Source organism: Mustela lutreola, chromosome 8 (assembly GCF_030435805.1).
Source record: "Mustela lutreola isolate mMusLut2 chromosome 8, mMusLut2.pri, whole genome shotgun sequence".
NCBI lineage: Eukaryota > Metazoa > Chordata > Mammalia > Carnivora > Mustelidae > Mustela > Mustela lutreola.
In genome coordinates, this window is record NC_081297.1 from 103,605,579 (window position 1) to 103,629,715 (window position 24,137).

The window sequence follows — 24,137 nt, forward strand, 5'->3', positions numbered from 1 at the left end:
GACAAGACTTGGGGTATCTGCTTAGTTCAGAGCAATTGTCTTTTACTGACAACTGTCCACTCTTTCCTAACTCACAGAGTAGATTTTGTAAGCTGTGTTTTTACTCTATGACTCCATCTCCTTAGACTAACTTGATTGGACTAAAAGTAGACGCCTATAAAAATTGAGCTAATCAGCTGCTGTCTCTTTAGATTTTGTGATTGAAACTCAAAACATATAGCCATTTTCCTGAATGGTGCTTGTTTGAACTCTGGAGCTGAGGTTGCCACTGTTGCATAGACATGTGCATGGAAAAGGAGAGAAAGTTCTTCTGTATAGAGAAGGACATGTACAGAAGACCTTAGAACATTATTTACCTCCTCCCAACCTCTTTGTTACTCTTCTTAAATATTTTGATTTTATATTGTTTATATCGTTGGAATGATGTAATTGTGGAAAGGACAGGGTCGCAGACAAAGAATGTGGGCAGCCTCTAGAAGATGGAAAAGGCAAACAACTGTACTTACCTCTAAAGCTTCCAGAAGGAATGCAGACCTGCCGACATCCTGATTTTGGCCCAGTGAGATCCATTCTGGACTTCTGATCTCCAGAACTATAAGATAATGAATTTCTGTTGTTTCAACCCACTACCTTTCTGGTAATACCATTGTCAAGTTGCTCTCAAGGCACTGTGGACTTTGAATTCTGTGTAGATTTGAATAATAGAATTTCAAAACTGAGGGGGAACTTCATGAAGTAAAGGACTTGCCTAAGGCTACCTAGCTGGTCAGTTGTAAAGTCAGGATAAAAACCCAAATCTCTAATCTTTCATCGATGTACATTAATGACTTATAAGATGTCTAACAAAGAGGGTGGTATGTAGAAGCACTGATGAATAAGTGGAGAGTTTTTACTTTTTGTTGTTATTATTATTAAGCATTTTCTTTTGTAAACTACAATATTTCATTTCTTGAACATTGCTAAGTAAGCAGGTACCCTATAACAACATTTTATTTTTTATTGTTATTTTTCCTCAGAGAGAGAGCTAGGGAGGGAGAGAGAGAGAGAGAGAACAAGCGAAGGGGTGGGAGGGGCAGAGGGTAAAAGAATTTTAAGCAGGCTCCATACCCAGCCCAACACAGGGCTCAATCTCATGACCCTGAGCTGAAATCAAGAGTCAGATGGTTAAGGAACTGAGCCACCCAGACACCACTATAACATTTTAAAATCATCAAAAAGCCAGCCAGGACCTGGTGATTCACAGACCTGTACCCCTGGGGATAAAATTATATGTTTATAAAAAATAAAAAATTTAAAAAAAACTATTTAAAAAAAATTAAAAAACAAAAATGGTAAAAATAAATAAATAAATAAATAAATAAGCCAGCCAGGGAGTGAGGAATTACCTGGGCAAGATGTAGAAAGGATAGGCCTATACATTCAGAATGCTCTTGCATTTCAGATTCAAAAGAGATGGCTGAGAGGTTACCCTAATCCAGGGTGATCCATGAGATACTAATACTCATTAGTATCTGGAGATGCCTTGCAGAAAATAATGAAAATCCTCTATGGAAAAAAAAAAAACTATCCTAGGACTCATATTATTTCTTCAAGTATTTCAATTATCATGTCCTGCACACAGTGATAGGTAATAAGACAACGTGAGTGAGAAACAGCATAAGGAACACAACAAATAGGGTTGCCTCAGTGGCCCAGTTGGTAAAGCGTCCAACTCTTGATTTTGGCTCAGGTTGTGAGATCTCTGGGTTGTGAGATTGAGCCCCGTGTTGGGCTGGACATAGAGCCTGCTGAAGATCGTCTCTCTTTCCCCTATGCCTGCCCCTCGCCTCTCTCTCTTTCCAAACAAAACAAAACAAAAAAACCACAACAAATACCTAAAACAAAGAACCAACAATACACTCAATAGGACTCCAGATATTGGAATTAGCAGAGACCCAGATTGTATACCAACAATGACTACTGCACTCAAAGAGATGAAAGCCAGGACTCACTGTTTTGATAGAATGCTATAAAAATGAACATAACAGGGGCGCCTGGGTGGCTCAGTGGGTTAAAGCCTCTGCCTTCGGCTCAGGTCATGATCCCAGGGTCCTGGGATCGAGCCCCGCATCAGGCTTTCTGCTCAGCAGGGAGCCTGCTTCTCCCTCTCTCTCTGCCTGCTTCTCTGCCTACTTGTGATCTCTGTCTGTCAAATTAATAAATAAAATCTTTTTTTAAAAAATGAAAGTAACAGATTTTAAAAAGAATCAGATAGAAATTCTAAAGCTTAAAATTACCAAAAAACCCCACCCCCAAACCAAAATTAATAGCTAAATAGATGTTTGACATCATGGGAGAGAGAATTAGTAATCTATTTTTTTGTTTCAAAAAAATTTTTTTTATAACACAAGGTCTATACCCCACGTGGGGCTTGAACTCATGACCCGGAGATCAAGAGTCACATGCTCTACTGACTGAGCCAGCCAGGCAACCCAATTTTTTAAAATTTATTTTAATTTCTATTTGAGAATTAATCAAATATATTTTGATTAGAAATATATTTTGATTAGAAAATATATCAGAAAAAAGCTATTAAAAATGAAGCATGAAGAGATAAGAAAGAGAAGGTAAGAGAAATAGTGGGTAGTATAGATTTAACATACATTTGTTGAAGTTTTAGAAGGAGAGAAGAGTGGGGCAGAAACAATATCTGAAGAGGTAAAGGCTGAGTATTTTCCAGAACTCATGAAAGGCATCAATCAACATATTCAAGAGGTTCGGTGAGTCCCAAGAATCATAAATAAAAAGAAATACACTTCCAAACATACATAGTAAAGGAGCAGGAAGCCAAAGTCTAAGAGAAAAAAATCTTAAAAGCAGCCAGAGTCGGGGTGGGGGGGGAACCCCCCAATGACCTCTAAAGAAACCGTCACACCTTTTTCGTGGGCAATGGTAGAAGTCAGAACCCTGGAATGATTTTTAAGTGTACTAAAAAGAACATAAACTGCCCCTACATCAAATCTCCCCTTTCCTGCCTTCCTTTTTCACTTACAAGGACCCTTATGATTACTTTGGATCTATCAGGAGATGAAGGATAAGCCAAACTCCTTAATTTAATCATACCTGTGAAGCCCTGAAGCCCCTTTTCCAATGTGAAATAATAAAGTCAGAGGTTCTGGGGATTGGGATATAGACATCTAACATGGGCCTATGGTGCCCACGCCAATCTAAAAATGGGTCTCGCTCCTTATCATGAGTCGCTTTCGTCTTCTATAAAAGCCCCACGGAAAAAAGAGAATCAGTATTCCCAAGAAGTAGAAGAGGATGGGGGCATTTTGCATATTACCTCGTTTAAACTACCATGAACCTTCAAGCTTGGTGATGTACGTTTTATTACAAGTCTGAAGATTCTGAAATTGAACACGAGAGAGAGGTTAGGTAACTCGACTGAGGCCATCCAGCTGGTAAACTGACAGACTAGTAATTGGTATCCACATCACCATACTGGTCTGTAAGACTCCAACGAAGCTTCTTCCAACATACCAAGTACAGGTGGATCTTCTTTGGCTTATCATTGTGTGAGCGATTTCTGCATCTTAGCCAACACTCTAATTTGGTGGTTTTTCAAATGGGTGAAAAAGAAATAGAGAAGGATGAGGTTTCTAACCGGAGAGACATCTTTGAATAAAATATTGGTGGCAGAAAGCGGTCTCAATTGATCACGTGATCCCGGTTAACTCACTCACCTTCTATTTGGCCTCAGTTCCCTCATTTGAAAAATAGATGTTTGGAGCTAATGACGCCTTTTCCAGGTCCCTTCTCGCTCAGACATTCGATGGTTCTAAGAGAGAAGCCCCTTGCCTCAAGATGCCTCTATCGTGCCGGGTGGGCTCTAGGATGGCTGCATTCAAGTTGGAGGCGTTTGAAGTATTCAGAGAAAAACCAACTGCGATCTAAGGGGGTAAAACTGAAGGGCAACGGACGGGGAAAGAGGAGATGAAAGGAGAAGGTGACGGGAGGTAGAGAAGCAAACATAAATGGCATGCAAATAACCTAAGTAGCTTGCAAATTGCCTAAGATAACAAGCCACGGGAATCCAGCGTTTACTAGGCAGATGAAACGGTGGGTCTCTGAGGATGCGGGGATAAGAACATCGTTTTCGCTCTCAAGGCGTTCCCAGAATGCTGGGTTACACTCCGTATGTAATCACGGACATAAAACTTCCACCTCTCTAGAAGCCTTGGCTGTGAGAACCGTGAGAAAAACTGAGAAATGAAAATAGTACAAAACGTTTGAGTGTGCCAGAGGCAACGTGAAAACCCCGTCTCTGGAAAGAGCTGGGATGTGCCCCGCAAACCCCAGGCCTAACCTACACACACAAAAGAAGCCGCCTCCGCCAGCAGAGACGCAGGCTTTTTCTCCGCGCCCGCCGAGCGGCCCGGCTGCTGAGAAGACCGCCGCCCCCGGCCACCCCCGCCTCGTCCCTCGGGCCTCGGAAGTGACGCAGAGCGCCCCGCCCCCGCCGCTAGATCCGCTGCTGCTGCCGCGGCGGGCAGACCTGCAGGAGGCGGCGGCGGCCTCGGCCGAGAGAAGATGGCGGACGGTGTGGACCACATAGACATTTACGCGGATGTGGGCGAAGAGTTCAACCAGGTACGTGAGGGCCCGTGCCCACGCCGCCGAAGCGGGCGGCGCTGCGGTCCGGACGCTGACCCGGGGCCCGCCGCAGGCTGCGAGCCGGCGCCGCTGCAGACCGTGCGCCCTTGCCGCCTGTGGGCCGCGCCGTCCGACCCCGGCGCGGCGCCCCCCTCGCCCCTCGTTCTACCGCGTCGTTTCGCGGGCCGCGGGTGATGCGGCCCGCCGCGGGGCCCGGAGCGCGGACGCGGGCCGCCGTGCAGCCGCCGCCGGCCCCTCCCTCGCCGCCGCCACCCTCCCCATTGTTGGCGGCGGCCGGCGGGCGCTTCCCGCCGCGCTAGGCCCGGGCGGTGGGGCCGCGTGTGCGCGGCGGGAGAGAACGGGCCGCCGCCGCCGCCGCCGCGCCCCCTCCCCCGCTGCCGGGCCAAGCAGGAAGCCCGGCGGGGCGCGCGCCGGCCGCCGCCTCTCCCCCGGCCCTGCAGCTCGGGCTCCGATTCCTCTCGTCGCTCCATTTTGTCTCCCCGGCCGCGCACGGTCGCCTCATGGAAGGCCGCATTCATGGCCCTTTGTATCCCGCGCGCCCAGTTTCCTGGGCTCCTGCTCGCGTTTGCGACAGGTTTCGGCGTGGCGTCTTCTTCCTCCTCTCCTCACACTTTCTGAAGGCGGCTTCGGTGTGGGCACGTTTGCAACAAGTCCTTTGACTTTTGCACCAGCGTTCGTGCTTAAAAGTCGGCGCGCGGGCCTTGCCTCGGTGGTCGAGGTCTTGCAGTGCTTTTGAGGCCCAGTTGTTCTTGGCTTTTGTGATGAAAATACCTGTGAAGGTAGATGGCCTGAGCCGCAGGAAGACTTGGAAGCGTGTTGGTTGGATGGGGGGTGGGGGTAGCTCACCAAGAGATAAGAGGGGTGATTAAAATAAAAGAACGTTGACCCGAAATTCTTTTAGTATAGTTTAAAGGGTTGTAATTAAGACCTGACTTTCGGAAGCGAATGTAAAATGCCTTCCGAGGGATCCGCTAATTTAGGTTTTGGAAGGTTGGAGAAAGTGAGAATGGAAGGTTTTTCCGGTATCTCACAAGCCACAGAAGAACTAGCCGCGGAGCTGTGATGTCTGATGTTGGACATCCTTGCAAAAGATCTCGTTCGTTACTAGAGTAGTGACGTGTAAGCGCTAAGCCTGCTGTTCCCATCTTTACTGCCTTTATGTAGTAACACATTTTTAAAAAATTAAATTGTGCCTAACTGTAGTGCACCTAAATGCTTTATTTTTTTATAGTCCAGGTCCGTAAGAGAAGCTTGATATAAATTTAGTGGTTAATGTGTTTTTCTTTTTTTCCACCCACAACATTCAGGACTTTATTTCTGACCAGAGGCTCAAGATTTTTCTTTTTTTAAAGATTTTATTTATTTATTTGACTGAGAGAGATCACAAGTAGGCAGAGAGGCAGGCACAGTGAGAGAGGAAGAAGCAGGCTCCCCGCTGGGCAAGAGAGCCCCGTGCGGGGCTCGTTCCCTGGATCCTGAGATCACGACCTGAGCCGAAGGCACCCAGGCGCCCCAAGGCCTCAAAGATTTTCTTAAAAAAGAGAGAAAGCTAGAATTCCTTAACAGTTCTTATTTTCCGGAATGACTTTGTGCTTTTCTGATTTAAGTATTTTGAAAAAGAAAAATATTTTTCAGGTAGCTGTAAATTGTTCCTACTCTGTAAAAGACTGGATATTGTAATCAAATGCTAAGTTTTAAATTTTTCATTATTTTTATTGTGTTTATATTTTGGATCGGTGAAGCCTGAATTGTGTCAATGGCAAATCAGAAAATGATCTTGGGCACTGCAATCAGATTGTAATGCTTTTAAGATCAGTAGACAAAGACCTCTAGGAAATGTCTTTTTATTTATCAAATGGGTATAACATTCCATCCAAAAGAGAATGTTCAAGACTATCTTCATCAGGTTTTCTTATAAGAAAATACATTTGCTTTGCCCTTTCCCCCATGATAAAAGAATAATTTGGGTGCAGTTTTAGAGTTGGAGCTTTCTTCAGGACCTCTTCATTAAAGAGGTTTTTTAAGGCTTTCCCATACTTAATTTGGGATGGCCATTTCTTTAATACATATAGCTGGAAGGAGTGATACTTGTTTATCCTTGTGCAGTAACTAGTGCTGACTGAGCAGGAGGTAAGAAGAGATTAAAATTTTGTGGCCCAGATAAGGAACTATTTTATAGGATTCTCTTAAAAATGTAGCTCTCTGTTGATGTAAACTTAACAGCGTTTTGTTAACAATATTATACATATTGTATATTAACAATATTACACATATTGTATAATTTTTCCAGTAAAATCTCTATACTTTTGAAAAGATTAATGGGATTAAATAGAGGCTTTGTTTTTGTTATTATTTTGCTTTTATAATCTGCTTGCTGTGGTAATTCCTCTACAAAATATGTCCACAAAAAGATAGTTGGTTGTTTTCAAGGTCCATCCTCTTTATAAAAACGTTACTGTTACTGAAATATTTTTCTGAAAATTGATCAGAATTAGAAGCAACTACAGAATTACTGATCTAATTTTCACTTTATTGTGAGCTGGTGACCTTATTTCTACTGGTTGCTATAGTAAACTATGACTCTTACTGTAGTTGGGTTTTACTAATTATAACCAATCTTGACTTATTTTGGCTTCTAAACTGCTGTAAACCTTCATAAAAAAAATCCTTGTTCTTCACTGTGAGCTGCAGATTTAATTGCATTTGTGCACTTTGAAATTCTCTATAGTCTGTATTTTCCATTTTAATTGGTACTTTATGAAGCCCCCCCCCCCCCAGGTGTGTATTTTGGTTAAGGACAGATTAAACTTACATCAGAAAGTATGAGACAGTCAGCTCTCTTAGGAGAAGAGAATTGGGAAATGGGGTGAGAATAAATTTAGTGAAACTGTAGGGTTCCTTTCTTCACCAGATGGATTTAGAATGAAGAATAAAGTTGGAGAAAGAGAGAAGGCACAAGGGACTTGGCTATTCTTTATGGGTGCTCTTTAATTCTTAAAGTAAAGGTCTTTGGATATAACCAAATTGAGAACAGTTAGTTACTCCAGTGGAAGGAAAATTTGAACTACTTCCAAACCTCTACATTACTTGAATTTGGAGTTGAGAAGAAAACAGTTCTGTTTCAGCCTCTGTAGTATGTCTCAGTACAGCTTGAGCTGGGATTTGTACTCTCACGTGGTAGTTGGCATCCCTACTATTTAACAAATACAGACTTTAATTTTGACCAAGACCAAATAAAAAATTTTCAGACTCAGTTGTTCAAAATACATTTCTTGATTATCTATTATTATATGCCAACAAAGAGGTTTACTAAATTCAGATAGTCTCTACTCTTAAAATGCGTTGTAGTTGGGGGGTGAGATACATCTACATAACTAAAACACTCTGACAGGTCACATATAAAACTCCTTTGTATCCTTGTAGAATTTTTATTGATGGGGAAAGTAAAAAATACTAGGAACCTGAGGAAAGTTTACACTGTATACATTTAAGTGTGTGTTTTGCATGTTTGGAGATGAAAAGCTCTTACTATAGAATTTAGTTACTGATCTGTCTAGTGGTAGGTCACTGGTAACACAGTGCTTAGTACTTTGACTACTGAGTTTTAAAATGAAAATGTTATATAGGTGTTGCTGGGAAAAAATTCCTTCAGAAATTAAGGACCTAGCCATCCTCGTAAGTCAGCTTGCCTTTATTTCGTGAGTTCAGTATATTTTATATTTAATCATTTATGTATCTACTCGAGCCAGTTGTCTAGCTGACTTTGGAAAATAAGTTTCTTGGGCAAATGTCCGTGAAAACCTTATTTTTAGTAAATTTATATTTAATAGAAAATCCTCTGAGATAAGGCTGTAAGGTTAAGAATGAGATTGACTCAGAAACTTAGGTAGGAATATTTAGGGGAGTAGAGCTCTTCCCATTCAGTTTTACAGTTTATGAGTGTAGTTTATTCAACTGCCTGTGAATTGTCCACCATTTGTGGTTCATGTGGCATATTTTTAGTACCAAGTTGGCTTCTTTACCATTAGTTGACCTTTTTACAGGGATTGAAAACTAATTTTCAAATGTACTCAGAACACAAGTAGATAAAAATAAGAAAATGATGTATTTTCTCTAAAGGTAAATATGAATTAGATGATCTTCTACTGGATATTGCATGCTGGTATTTTTCTTCCTTGGTATAGAATACATTTTGTAAATGTAAATGCAAAATGTAAACCTACCCTCTTTATATTTCTCCAAATGGAAATGGCTTATACGTTCCTTTCTCTTTTTTCTTCTCCTCTTCCTCCTTCTCTTTTAAGTAAAGGGGCTTTAAAACAAGTGGCCCTTGCTGTACCATTACTGGTACTCTTCGTGTAATGCAGGGATGCTATTATTACAATTTAGGATCACCAAAAGCTATGTTGGGCTTGTCAGGGAGATTGAAGAGTTTTGTATGGTTTTTCCATGGTCAGCCCAGTGGTGGTATACAGAATGTATGTATATACAGGACATCTGTGATACTAAAATTTTGTGGGAAGTGATTAAGAAAAATATGTCTAAAAACAAGTGCTTGGAGGGAAGAAGAAACATTGCCTATAGAAGGGAGCTAATGGTTATTTTACTATCTATGTTGTTTTAAACTGTTTTTTCTAATGTGGCAACAGCTACTTGTATATCATGTAGAACATAATCTTGAAGTGTAAAATCTTAAAAGAATGCCATGCGATTAGAATGATTATAGCGATTTAGAATGTAGGGAAGGAGAAATATTACTGTTTTTTTTTTTAACGAGCCCCGAGAACTATTATTTTATTGGAAGTTACATGTTATGTGCAGCTCTATCAATAGATAAGTTATTATGAAAAGCAGATAGTTAGACTGAGCAGCATTTGGCATCTAAAATAGTTAGAGGGGCAATGTTGGTTTTTGTTTGTTTTTGAATGCCATTAAAAGTTCCTAAAGATGATAATTGAGAAGATTCTTTCCACAGTAGAACTTGACACTGTTGACCATTTCTCTCTGACACAGTAGAAGCTATTTCCTTTTTGTTCAGTACATGTTCAGAGCTCACCTTCTTTGTATATGACCTGTGATACACATTTTGCATAATTTCAGAATATGTGTTTTTCCCCTTTTAAAAATAAGAACAGAAAGTAGATGTGTTCTGTATCTTTTTTTAATATGGAGGATAGATGTGATATGCTGAAGCTGAAAAGGAAGATTACTGATACCTCAAGAGTATGTGCTTTGAATTGCATTTTTAGTAATGGCAGCAAATGTATTCAGATTCATTAATATTTTTTCACCACGTCCAAATGCATACCGTTGGGGCTAGAAGTACAGGCTGTGGCCTTGGAACAGAGCGAAGCTAACTAGTCCACATGGATATCAAACCCCAGGACCCTGGTCTCAATTAGCATCATACTTCAACCAATTGGAAGCAGTCCAACTACCAGACAAAATGGCTGATCCTAAATATTGGTAGAATCATATCAATGTGGAAAATTGGTTGGTGTCAACATAGGAATTCGTGGACGGACAAAAATAGTAAGTGATTGTGATTCACCAGGTTAGTGTAGCTGCGATTATGCTTGTAAATTATTGTCTACTTATGTAAACATTTTCCTAGATTAGAACTAATGAAAAATCAAATGATGTGTTAAACCTGTTTCATGAAAATATAAATTTTAAATAATCCTTGCATTCTTTTTTTACTCTCCCTCAGACCATATATTGTGATTGTAGTCTCTACTGAGGAGGATGGAAACACAACTCCCTTTGAATAATAATAATAATTCCACTTGGTGTACAGAACTGGATTGCAAGAGTTTAAAATGCCCACTGCCCCTTGTGGGAATCTTTTTTAGTGTCTTAAGTGTATGGAACCACTGCTGCAACTACGCTGCCTGAAGCTTCAGCTACACTGAAACTTCATAACAAAACTTAAACTCCTTTTTCCTAATTTTTACTGTCACTGCAATTTGAGCATGTTACTTTGTTTAACAAAAATTCAGTTATAAAAGATTATTTTGATATTGCTGTACAAACAAAACAAAATAAAATCAAGGCATAATTTAGTTATTTGTGGTCTTAGTTTTTGCCCATTGCTAAAGATGGCTTTGTTCTGTGACTTAACCTAGAGATCTTGGATTCCTTATTAGATAAGTCTTACAGACATTCTACCTCATAACAAAATGTTATGTAAAGATGCTGTTATGTAATTAGTAAATTGGTTGACTCAGTTATGCAGAAGATTACCTGAAGATGACTTTGTAAATTTCAGATTCCTTTAGCTATGTGTATAATTGTTATTTCCCCTTTTAGGTTTTTTCCACTTTTAAAAAAATCTTTACTGCTCTTCTGGGTAACAAAGCAAAGCTATGTTCTCTTGGGGCCTATAATAACAACATTTTGTTGATCTGTTTATAGTCCTGTTATAAATGCTTTCCTTTGGGTCATTTGTCTACCACCTAATACTTCTTAAAACTATTAAAACTTTTAGCTCCTCCTTATGTGCCATTTATATAGCAGTTCCTCCTTAATAAGTTATATTAATGAGAGGATATAACCCAGGTTCTGGGCTCTCAAGTTTGTTGTTTTTTGATTGTAGTTCTCTTCTTTTATTATCTCAAATTTTCTACCTCATAAGAAAAATGAAATCGTTCACATTGATTTAGATAGATACTTAGTGATGGAAGGGAAGGAAGATAAAAGTAGTTTTTTCTTCTGATTCTGGCTAGTCAAGCCTGTGGCCCTTACAAAGGGCAGTTTAAATGGTGTTGAGTGTTCTGCCAACGTCTGTATTTCATTTTTCTTGTAATTATTTATGGTAGAATCCTTCTTTTTCATTTTTCTCTTGTGTACATTTCTGTTTCTTGTTTGCTTTCCGTTTTTGCTTGCTTACCATTCAGGCATGTAAATGGCATCCACTGGCATTGTATTTATTCTGCTGGTGATACTCAGTGGCAGAGCTTTACTAGATCCTTGTTCATATCATCTTTCTCTTGCTAATTGACTAGATATCTCTTGCTAAATTGACTAGAGATCTAAGCGTTCAGGTAAGCAATAACTCTTTGTTGACTGAGAATAATGAAACTATTGCTGGATACTAATTTGGATAGTTTTATGCATATTTTATTTACTGTTAATCTATTTCTTATTCATTTGTAATGACATTTGGAATAATTTATGTACCCACATTTCTTCATCTCTTCCTTTGGCTTAGCTCACTGTACTTTTTTCTAAAACTAGTATCTTGCACAGAGTTGGGAAACAAGATACTGAATACCATAGAAAATAATAGTTGTATTTGTCTGCAGTTAAATATTAAAAGATTTATAATGGCTCTGACTTTTGTTCGTGATATTTTTGTGTCATTTTTTTAAAGCCCATCTCTTTGCATTCATGTATTATTACTTCTACTCTAAGAGTATTGTACTAACAAGGAAAGTTTTACATCACTACCTATTTTGTCTATCATTCTTATCCCTGAGGAATGTTATTTTCCATATTATAATATATGTAAGTGGGAAAATAGGATTTATTGTACAGAAACTCACTTTATATAGGTACCATTCAAGAATACATCTATGGCGTGAAGTAAAGAGAAGATTTTTACTGAGATCTTTGGGGCTTTATCTTCTACCAGATTTTTAAAACAAAATAGTTGAATTTTGTATTCCAGTCTGTTTAGTGGTAGTCTGACTGTTGTATAATTTAGAGCATTATTTCTGTGTCTCAGGAGGCTGAATATGGTGGGCATGATCAGATAGATTTGTATGATGATGTCATCTCTCCATCTGCAAATAATGGAGATGCCCCAGAAGACCGTGATTACATGGATACTCTCCCACCAACTGTTGGTGATGATGTGGGTAAAGGAGCAGCACCAAATGTTGTCTATACATATACTGGAAAGAGAATTGCATTGTATATTGGAAACCTAACATGGGTAAGTAAACTTAACATATGAATTAAATGATTGGTAGTTGGTTTTGAACTGTTCAAATAGTTAATTTATTCCAGTTTTATAAAATAAAAATTTGAAGATTTGATGTTCTGTATGCTTGTTTATGCAATGAAGAGAGAAATTCAAGTATATTTAAACATTATAAATTCCAAATCTAGTTTTGAATTTTGTGGTCATTCAGCTTGTTTTGGTAGACATTCCATTAAATATAATTCAGTTATTTTGAGTTTAAATCAGATATTTTTTATATTTTACTACTTCTACACTTCTGTTATCCTAGTTTTACAAAGAAAAATACTCACGTAAAGTCTGCAACAAGGATTCAGAACTCTAGGAACAACAGTTTGATCTGGGGTTTTTAAATTTTTCATTATTAGGCTCCTGGCTGGGTCAGTCAGAAGAGTGTGCAACTCTTGGTCTCAGGGTTGTGAGTTGGAGCCTCATATTAGTTGTGGAGATTGCTTAAAAAAGTAAAATCCTTTTTAAAAGAAATTTTCATTATCTAATTTGTATTACAAACTTACTGAATTTTATTTCTGCTTTTAAATTTGAAATCTCATTTATGGAAACACTGCTATATACTTTATATTTTAATTTGGGTTTTTTATGAGATTATTGATTGGGCATTTCATTAACTGGGCATTCAGTGTATATTTATGATTTTATTAGCATTAAATCTTAAAATCATTGAAACAGCCATGTGGAATCTTTATATCTCTGCTTAGAAGCATTTAGTACATACATTCGAAAGTTTAAAAGTTGTCTAGAAATCAAAATCTGTCATCCTTCTTTCCTTGGTAGAATTTTAAAATGTTCACATTTTTAAAAAAATTAGTCTCCAACCACTCAGTCTGAGCAGTTTTATAATATTGGAGAGAGTATCAGTAGTATCAATATCAGGAGTGTGATTGCTAAAGAAGGCTGAATCTTAGATTGTCCATCTATTATTTTTGTGATCTTGGACAAGCTTTAAATTTCTCCACTGAACCATGTGTGAAAGGGGAATAGTGATAGGACTTACAGGATTGTTTTAAGAGTTAAATATTTGATATAAAGTATACATGATAGGTACTCAGTACATGTTAGTGTTGTTTTTTAATCTTACACTCAATTAAGGCAGAATTTATTTTCTGAAATAATTTCCTTTAAGGGAAGAAGTGGTAAGTGAGATTGGTTTTATTAAAAACTTAGTATCATAGGAGTTTAAAGTTTGGAGAGACTAGAAAGTCTTTAAGAGTAAAAAAAAAAAACAACACCTTTTTTTGAAATAAATCTTACCTCCAAGGATATATACCTTCTGATTTCTGAAACATTTATCAGGGGATGAAGTTGGGTCCTCAAGTGCTTTTATACCATTTAAAAATTAAAGATTAACTGACAGTGACTCTGCTTAGATTTGCACTGAACATTAACTGTCTTGTTTGTTCTGAGTTTTCTCTTAAAACAAGTTTAAACAATACAAATCTTGGCTATGTTTTGATGGTTAATGAGGGGGAAATATCTTGCAGTGGACAACTGATGAAGACTTAACTGAAGCAGTGCACTCTTTGGGAGTAAATGATATTTTGGAGATAAAATTCTTTGAAAACCGGGCAAATGGCCAGTCAAAGGGGTAAGAATTTTAATTTCATTGTTTCCCCTAATAAGTTAGTACCTAGTGATCATAATTTTGGGAGTAATAATTCTTAATGCTAACTGTGTGCGTGCTTTATTATCCACATTGGCAAAAGGATCTTGGGCAGAGATTTCCCTTCATTTCACTTAATTTCATTTACCCTGTGTTCTAACTTAATAAAACTAGTGCAGTTGGAAGTGTGGACAGATTAGATTAGATGTATTTAATTTTCCTGAGTTTGAGTTTTCTCCATTTGTGGTTGAAATGATTATTGAAAAGACAGTGTTGAAGAAGCATTATCCTGTGATTAAGGGATGGGGAAAGATGGGCAACTGGAGAATAATGTAAAATGAATGCTTTGTTTAATTTAACTGTTAAATTATATAAATGAGATAGGATCATTAGAGCAGCATTGTAAAATATAGGTACCCAGACATAGGAAAATAAAAAGCCACAAGGTCACCATCCATACATGATCACTCTTAAGATTTTAGTGAATATACTTGCAGGTTTTTCCCTAGTGCTCATAGCGTATATTTAGTGCAAAAAAAATTAAAAGAACAGGATTATAATTCACATGTTTCATAACATGAGTAAAACATATTTATCCATAAATTCACTTCATCGCTAATGTCTTAATTCTTTCCATCATACCTTGTGTGCTACAGTAATTTATTTTACCATTCTTATTTTTGGTTATTTGGGTTTTCAGGCTTACTATAAATAATACTACAGAAGCATCACTATATATAAACTTTTAGGAGCAGATTTTGGATTTTTTTAAGATAAATTGCTAGATGCAAAATAATAAGGAATATGCCTTAGTCTGCTTTATGTTCAGAGTATCAGTTTACATTAAGAATATTTTGTAAATATATGGGGTATCTAAGCACTTCTTACGAACTTCACTTATATTACCTGGTCCTGACCCACTATTCTCTCTTACTGAACTTTTGTAATAGCCTGATGTTCTTGCTTTCACCCTAAATCCCCTGCAGCTTATGTTACTGCACAATGTAAACACTGGAAAAAAGTGACATCAATATTTGTCTGCTCAGATCTTCTTCTAATGGTCCCCTCTCATAGAGTAAAAGACAGAATCTTAACTGTGCCCTAGAAAGGCACTGTGTGATCTGTTCACATGTCTGACCTTAGATCCTACACCATTCTTTGCCGCCTTTATACTGTTTCAGCCACATTTATCTCTGCTGTTCTTCAGATATTCCTACGTAGGATTTTTATACCAATAATATCTTATTCTTGGTTGGTTTTACCCCCAAATATCCACATGGCTCTCTTTCACTTCATTCAGGCCTCTGTTGACAGAGTTCTCTTTCCTCATCATTCTATGCAAAATACTACTTTCTGCTCCTTTCACTCTGTTTTGTTTTTTCTTTATTATAGTGTATTTTCCTAATTGGTCTTGTCTCCCATTAGATCGTAACGTCTATGAGAGGAAGGGTTTTGTTTTGATCACTTCTTGTTCCCTAGCCCTGGATTGGGTCTGGGATATAGGTGGTGGTGTTCTATAAATGTTTGTTAAATTAATGAATTCATTAAATTGTTTCTGAGTGTTGTGACCCAAGATAATCTTGATTCACACAGTAGAATTTGTCAACTAGAATAAGGGATCTAGTTAAAGGGCCATTTTGAACATTAGGAAGAGCTCCTAAGAGCCCTTCTGAGAATAATTTAGAGTATCCTATAACTGTATGAAATTGGTAGCCATTTGGGGTTTTTTTTTTTCTCTTTTTTCTTTTTTAAATTTATTTTTCTTAATTGAGATATAATTCACATCCATAAAATTTACCTTTTAAAAATGTTCAGTCTGAGACGCCTTGTTGGCTCAGTTAGTTAAGTGTCTGCCTTCAGCTCAGGTCATGATCCCAGGGTCCGAGGATTGAGTCCTACATAGAGGTGCTTGCTCAGTGGGGATCCTGCTTCTCCCTCTGCCTGCTGCTCCCCCTGCTTGTACGTGCACACACTTTCTTCCCCTCTCTCTGGCCAATAAATAAAAATCTTTTAAAAAATAGATAAAAAATAAAATGTTCAGTCTGATGGTTTTTAGTATATTTATTATCACTGTCTAATTGCGGAACATTTCATCATCCCCAGAAGAAATTGTGTACCCATTAACAGTTTATTTCTATGGTTTTCTTATTCTAAACATTTCATATAAATAGAATCGTAGTATGTGGTCCTTCGTGGCTGACTTTTACTTAGCATAATGTTTTCAAGATTCAGCCATGTTGTAGAATATATCAGTATTCTTTTTATGGCTGAATACCATACGGATATACTACATCTTTATTTATTCCATCCATCATTTGATAGACATTAGGGTTGTTTCTACTTTTGCTATTGTCAATAATGCCCCTATGAATATTCTTTTACCAGTTTTGTATGAACACATATTCAGTTCTGTTAGGTGTGTGTGTTTATATATACTCAATAGTGGAATTATTGGACTATATATTAACTCTGTATTTAACCTTTGAAGGAATTGCCACATGATTTATGAAAGTAACTATACCATTTTACATGCCTGTCAGTAGTGTATGAAGTTTTAAATTTCTCCACATCCTCATCAGCACTTTTTATCTTTTTGATTATAGCCATCCTAGTGGATATGAAACAGCATCTCATTGTGGTTTTGATTTACATTGCCCTGATAGTTAGTGATGTTGGGCGTCTTTTCACAGTGGCATTATTCATAATAACCAAGAAATGAAACAACCCAAATGTCTGTCAACTGATGGGATCTTTTTTTAAATGTGCTATATCCATATGAAATACTCCTCAGCTATAAAAAGACATTAAGTAATGAGCCATGCTATAGCATGCATAACCCTTGAAGACATTATGCTAAGTGAAAGAAGCTAATCACAAAGGACCACATATAATTTCATATATATGAGATATATATGTATAATTTCATATATATGAAATGTCCAGAATAGGCAAATTCATAGAGACACAAAGTGAATTAGTGGTTTCCTAGGGTTGGGGGATGGAAGGAAATGGAGTGACAGCTAATGATTATGGAGTTTGATTTTGAGATATTGAAAATGCTCTAAAATTGCTTGTGGTAATGGTTGTAAAACTCTGAATATATGGGGGGGGAAACAACCCCACTGGATTGTACACTTTTTAAATGAGTGAGGTATATAGTATGTTAATATTTTGAAAAAGTTAAAGATGCAAGAGTGAGCTTGCATATTTTTAATTTAAGAAATATTTTCATTTTTCTTAGATAAAGGTAAATGCACATCATTTCCTTAACAGTAGTTTTGTTAATCTCTCCCCACCTACTCTCACTCCTTTAAACATCTTTTAGGTTTGCCCTTGTTGGTGTTGGATCTGAAGCATCCTCAAAAAAGTTAATGGATCTGTTGCCTAAAAGAGAACTTCATGGTCAGAATCCTGTTGTAACTCCATGCAATAAACAGTTCCTGAGTCAATTTGAAATGCAGTCCAGGAAAAGTAAGCAATCCCTCAGAGGCCTTTATTCAAAGATGTGCATTTTAACCAATGTTGCTAGTATTTGTTAGATACTACACTAGAGAAGTCATCTTAATACTTCATTGGAGAATCCATCTTAGAAAGCCCATCCTTTGGTTTTAAGTCTGGTTTATGACTATGGTCCTGTGTACTGAAAACTATGTCTCAGACCCAGTATTCTACAACAGTGTGCAGGTTCTATAGCCCTTCCATTCTTGTCCTGTCATTCTCATCCTAGAGAAAGAAACTACATTCTAATCCTTAGATTGAAGGGAACTTACGTGGATATGTATTGTGGTGGGGAAGAAGCCACTGGTAATCAGAAAATATTTGTTGATTTTCTGCTTAGCACCAAGACCTTCCCTCACTTGGTTAAGTGAATAAAGGAAAGATTTGCCTTTACACACTTAATGAATGCTGTCACTTAAAGAGATCTAGTGGATGATCATGCAGTTAACAGAAATTCAAGTGGTGGTTTTTCTTTTAATGCCTTAGCACTTAAGACTTAACTGAAGAATAGGATAAAAAATAATCTATGCTTCCTGAAATTCAGATTTCTATTGGGAGAATTTTAGTCTTGGCTGCTGTAGAGTACTGGTATTTTGAAATTAACTCATATTTACTTACTGGAAACACATTTAAGTCTGGATACTTTGAGACTCGATGTGAATGTTTTCTAACCAGTATTTCCTCATGTAGTGTGGACAGGCCCAAGACATCCGCAAGTTAGCCTATAGCATACATGAACTTTGAAATAGAGTTGTTTCTAATAGCAGTGGTTACATTTCAGAGGACTATTTTAATAAATGCTATTTATGAGTATTTGGATATTTGCAGCTACACAATCAGGACAAATGTCTGGGGAAGGTAAAGCTGGTCCTCCAGGAGGCAGTTCACGTGCAGCATTTCCACAAGGTGGTAGAGGACGGGGCCGTTTTCCAGGGGCTGTTCCCGGTGGGGACAGATTTCCTGGACCAGCAGGACCAGGAGGGCCACCCCCACCTTTTCCAGGTAAAATTTTTCTTAAATTACCATGGATAAAATGTGTCTACCTTAATACCTCTTTTCCTTTTCTCTCTTTTTCAAGTAATGCATTATTAATGTGACTTACTCTCCTTGTTATGCTATTTTTGGAATCCAGGAAATTTGATCAAGCATCTTGTTAAAGGAACTCGGCCTTTGTTCCTGGAAACTAGGATTCCATGGCATATGGGGCACAGCATAGAGGAAATACCCATTTTTGGCCTAAAAGGTCTTTATTTTTCTCCAAACTTGCTTGACTTATATATAGAATATTTACATCCGTCTTATTTTCTTACCTCTTAAAAAATCCTTTCAAGACCATTTTTCCTTGTTTCACTTTCTAGCTTGGCATCAGAGTAGAATATAAGGTGGGTGATTTCACTGTAAGAAATGTGTGTACGCTGAAAGATGGAAACTATCTCTAAGCATTGTAATCTTCTTTATTAACGTTTTTTGTTTCAATAATTTTTCTTAAGCATAAATTGAACTAGTTAAATTTGTAAAGATATACCGCACTTCTATAGTTGTTAGTGTAGCATTTACCATATGGGTTTCATTTAAAGAGAAAGAATCTTGGTCTATGAGTTGTGCTTTAAAAGTATATTCTTGGCATAAAGGTTACAATACCTTATTGAAGTGTTCTTTTCTCTCTCTCTCTCTCTCTCTCTCTCCTCTCTCCTCTCCTCTCTTCTCTCCTTTATTCTATAGCTGGACAGACTCCACCACGTCCACCCTTAGGTCCTCCAGGCCCACCTGGTCCACCGGGTCCTCCACCTCCTGGTCAGGTTCTGCCTCCTCCTTTAGCTGGGCCTCCTAATCGAGGAGATCGCCCTCCACCACCAGTTCTTTTTCCTGGACAACCTTTTGGGCAGCCTCCATTGGGTCCGCTTCCTCCCGGCCCTCCACCTCCAGTTCCAGGCTACGGCCCCCCTCCTGGTCCACCACCTCCACAGCAGGGACCACCTCCACCTCCAGGCCCTTTTCCACCTCGCCCACCTGGCCCTCTTGGGCCACCCCTTACACTTGCTCCTCCTCCGCATCTTCCTGGACCACCTCCAGGTGCCCCACCACCAGCTCCACATGTGAATCCAGCTTTCTTTCCTCCACCGACTAACAGCGGCATGCCTACATCAGATAGCCGGGGTCCACCACCAACAGATCCATATGGCCGACCCCCACCATATGATAGGGGTGACTATGGGCCTCCTGGAAGGTAAGTTATATGTATCTATGACAGTAGACTTGGTGTATTTGTTTGATGAAAGATACTCCACACTCTCATCACCAAGGTTTTTGTTTGTTTTTTTAAATTATGGCCTTTTCCCCAGGTATTTAATATTTTGTATTATATTCTCTCATTAGAAGAGGCAATATCATATGGTGAAAGACATACAAAACAGCTTTGGGAGTAATCCACTTCTGCCACTTGATAAAGCTGCATGATTTAGAGCAAGTCACTAAATTCTGGGGATTCATTTTCATTATTTTTTAAGTTAAAAGAGGTTAATAAAGATAATTTAAGTGAGAAATGGGATCCATAAACTACTTACAAGATGGTAAAATGAATCTCAGTTTACCATTGGGGATACTACACAGAGCACTAAAGTTTCTTCATTTTAGGAATTAGATCAGTTTGTTTATAAGTACTATTGATTAGCTCATGCTGATCAGGAGTCCTGAGTAGCAAATTACCAACTTTTAATTAAAATGGAAATATTCAGTGCTTTACAAGTATATTTGGGTTTGTAAAAAAGTTTTTATGGAAATTAGAATAAGTAATGGTGATGCTTGAAGAAGAGCTCAGTGGAAATCACTATTGAAGTAAGTGATCTCTTAGCGCCCTTTGAAAGTCATTTAAAAACTGTCCATATTCAAAACATAATTAGAGAGCTAGGTTTCTACTCTCCAAGAACTATTTGAATTTGCCCCTTTAATTTCTTCTGAGCTTATATTTTTAAACTATCACTGTTAAACTACTTTGTATTTCATTTTGTCTGATAACATCCTGAAAGAATGGATTTGAGGTTCTGCCTAATTCCATGCAGTTACACAGACACGTGGCAATAACTTTGATATTGTAAGCAAAACTCATTGACCATTATCTTTTTTTAGAGGTTGTATCTATTTGACTGTCAACAATGCTGTTTTGGGGCAGCTGGGTGGCTCAGTTGGTTAGGTGTCTGCCTTTGGCTCAGGTCATGATCTCAGGGTTCTGAGTTCGAGTTTGAAGTTGAGCTCTCTGCTCAGTGGGGAGTCTGCTTCTCCTTCTCTGTCTGACCCACCCCCACCCACTTGTGCTCTCTCTCTCTCAGATAAATAAATCTTTTATTTAAAATGCTGTTTTCTTTAGAAAACTGTTAGAACTGTTGAACTAGTATATAACTTCTGTTCACTTTAATTCCAGTGAGTGACTTCATATTAAATGTTCACAATTAGAATATAAGAGTGGGTTACATGACTTGGTTTGACTGTTTAAAATTTGAGTTTCATATCCTTTTCCTAACATAACAGAATTTCTGCAGTATTAGGTTTTCAAGAATGGTGGGGATGGTTATTAATGACTAATTTTTTATCAAAAATTAGAGAAAACTCATTATTTTAATAAGGGATTTTATTTTTAAGAGGGATAGAATTGGCACAAGTCGTGGCATTTAGTTGAAATTACACCTATATTTTGAACAACTTGTAACTTGCTCAGGATGTTTATAAAGTTTGGGTAATAACAGTAATATTTTAAAAGCATGCAAAAAGTTAGATTAACTGTTTCCTCCTTTCATTGGAATGAACTACTAGTGTGTCCCTCAACTCAGTGTCCTAGTTAGTAACTGGTAACTCAGATGGCAGGACTTTCCTTTTCCTGTACTGTACATGTACAGGTTTTTTTTTTTTAATTGAAATATAGTTGACACATAATTTACATGTAGTTTTAAAGTTGTCAAGTAGCTTTAGAAAATTTTGGCACTTAATCCATTTTTTTCAACAGTTTACACTTACTATCTTTTATTTGCCTGATACTCTTCCAGGGATTCAGTGGTAAACAAGATGGTCTAAGATCTTGTCCACATCTGAATTTCTATTCATTAATCAGATTTGTTATCCTTCTGTTGTAAGTTGGGCCCTGTGCCTAGAGGATCCAAACATAAATGTCACCAAACTCCTTAATTGTGTAGGCCTGTATTTTTTGTTGTCACCATTTAAAAATATATATAAATAGAAGATAATAATAATATATAACTTTTATGCTATATATATATTCATCAGAACAATTTATTGTGTCTTCTTTTTGTATGACTCTGAAAAATATTTTATTGTAGATATGTAAATACATTATCTCTGGCCTCCAAAAGGCAAAGTTTCTAAGTTGCTACTTTATTTCAGCTGAAAGATAGTGGAGTAAGAGAATTTTGCTTAGACTTACTCTCTTTGTAGGATAAATAGTGTGCTTCCCTCGGGAAAAATAACTGCTAGCTCTGAGGCATTTGTCAAAAGCAACTAGTATGAGTTGTTTAATACTGTTCTGACTAACTTGGAAAATTTGTTGAGTGCAATTTAAGGTTTATATTTATTTTACAGGGAAATGGATACTGCAAGAACGCCATTGAGTGAAGCTGAGTTTGAAGAAATCATGAATAGAAATAGGGCAATCTCAAGCAGTGCTATTTCAAGAGCTGTGTCTGATGCCAGTGCTGGTTTGTGTATTTCTGTATTAATATTTCTTATTTATGTTATCAGGAATGGCCTAAAACTATGTGCAATCTTGAAGATTGGTCATTTGCATTTAGTATTTATATTCATATTCCCAAATCATATCTGTGTTTATTTAAAAGACATTGAAGGGAACTATGTGTCAAAGTAATGAAAAAAATCCATAATTTTAAATTTTTAGGTATAGATTTAAATTTTAGTCTTTACATTTAATGGCTTAAATTTGACTCTCATATTTACAAATTAATAACCTGCTTTACACAGCAATAATAATAACAAATTGTGCTAATTTCATGCACATAAAACGTTTTTCCAAATGGTGAAACACTGAAAAAATTAAGACATCTTCTGCAGTTATTTTGTTCTTTTATAAAATGATTTATTACTCTTCCTCCAAATGATTAGATGGTATTTTGGAAACAATTTCTTTGATTTCAGTCTCTCCTTTCCCTCTTAGGTGATTATGGGAGTGCTATTGAGACATTGGTAACTGCAATTTCTTTAATTAAACAATCCAAAGTATCTGCTGATGATCGTTGCAAAGTTCTTATTAGCTCTTTGCAAGATTGCCTTCATGGAATTGAATCCAAGTCTTATGGTTCTGGATCAAGGTAAAACTTTCCTGTCTCATGTCTATTTAAAACTGTTATTTTACAAAAAAAAAAAAAATAATGTGTTTGGGACTTTAACATAGGACTTTGATTTTACTTATTACTGTTTATGCAATAGCTATTATTGATTTTTTTTTCTTCTTACATTGAATCAAATGTAAGGTGTTTGCTTGTTTTTAAAGCCCTTCAAAGGTTTCCGGTTATTCTTAGAATAAGACTCTAAACATTGAGGGCAGTGTGTGATACCTGCCTGTCTTTTTAGCCTCATTGTGTACCTCACCCCTTGCCCACTATTCTCTAGTCATGGTGGTGGTGTCTCTTCTCTGCCTTTTGATCCATTAATACTTAAATACCTCAGTGTCTTTATACCTGATATTCCTTCTGCTGGGAACCCTTTTCCCTGGCTCTTCACATAGCTCACTTCTTATTATCTATGCTTTAACTCAATCTAACTTCTAGAAGAAGTCTTCTCCCAGGTTATTATGTCATGTTCTTTTTATTTCTTTCATAGTATTTACCGTAGTCACAGTACTTACTGGAGTCTTTTTTAAAAAAGATTTTATTTATTCATTTATTTATTTGTTTGTTTATTTGAGGGGGAGGAAGAAGAAAAGGGAAAGAATCCAAGGCGGGCTCGGTGTTGAGCACAGAACCTGACATGGGGCTCATTCTAATAACCCTGAGATCACAACCTGAGCCAAAACCAAGAGTTGGACCCTTAATTGACTGAGCCACCCAGCTGCCCCTATTCTTTATTGTTACTGCACATTTCTTTTCACTAGAATACATACATGTTGGAAGACGGAAGAGGCCTTACCTGTCCTGTTAATTGTAGTATTTCTAATGACTAAATAGTGTTTGGTACAGAACAGGTGCTAAATAAATATTTAGAACAAGGAAGTTAATGTCTATTCTTAGTTTTCTAATTAGGTAGTTCCTTTTTTTAGTATTATAGCTAACTTTGAAATTTTACATATTTTGAAAAGTAGATCTTTAATCTGTATATGATATTCATAGATCTATCTACAGTATACTTTATCTGGTGTTAGAATCTTAATTAAGTTAAGGGAAA

At 37.4% G+C, this 24,137-nt stretch overlaps 1 protein-coding gene and 1 long non-coding RNA gene across 7 annotated transcripts in view; one reads left to right on the plus strand and one right to left on the minus strand.

Moving 5' to 3' along the window:
* Nucleotides 1-505: 505 nt before the first annotated feature.
* LOC131839141 (uncharacterized) lies at nucleotides 506-4,457 on the minus strand. Of its 2 annotated transcripts, XR_009356826.1 has the most exons (4): nucleotides 3,726-4,457; nucleotides 3,523-3,587; nucleotides 3,326-3,389; nucleotides 506-592 (listed from the first exon to the last, which is right to left on the minus strand). It is a non-coding gene; the product is annotated as an uncharacterized LOC131839141 (long non-coding RNA). The 2 variants fall into 2 exon arrangements; XR_009356825.1 differs by having other exon boundaries at nucleotides 3,326-3,587.
* Nucleotides 4,458-4,484: 27 nt separating this feature from the next.
* The window catches only part of CPSF6 (cleavage and polyadenylation specific factor 6), a 34,377-nt gene continuing 14,724 nt past the window's right edge, over nucleotides 4,485-24,137 (plus strand). For 3 of the 5 annotated variants that reach the window (XM_059186288.1, XM_059186290.1, XM_059186289.1), the window contains exons 1-9: nucleotides 4,485-4,632; nucleotides 12,383-12,592; nucleotides 14,119-14,222; nucleotides 17,563-17,708; nucleotides 18,564-18,737; nucleotides 18,868-18,978; nucleotides 19,458-19,962; nucleotides 22,323-22,438; nucleotides 22,912-23,065. In XM_059186288.1, coding sequence (XP_059042271.1) covers nucleotides 4,573-4,632; nucleotides 12,383-12,592; nucleotides 14,119-14,222; nucleotides 17,563-17,708; nucleotides 18,564-18,737; nucleotides 18,868-18,978; nucleotides 19,458-19,962; nucleotides 22,323-22,438; nucleotides 22,912-23,065 — 1,580 coding nt within the window. In that variant the 5' untranslated portion in view covers nucleotides 4,485-4,572. The remainder of the gene's footprint in view (nucleotides 4,633-12,382; nucleotides 12,593-14,118; nucleotides 14,223-17,562; nucleotides 17,709-18,563; nucleotides 18,738-18,867; nucleotides 18,979-19,457; nucleotides 19,963-22,322; nucleotides 22,439-22,911; nucleotides 23,066-24,137) is intronic. The other 2 variants (XM_059186291.1, XM_059186292.1) reach the window with 1 other exon arrangement.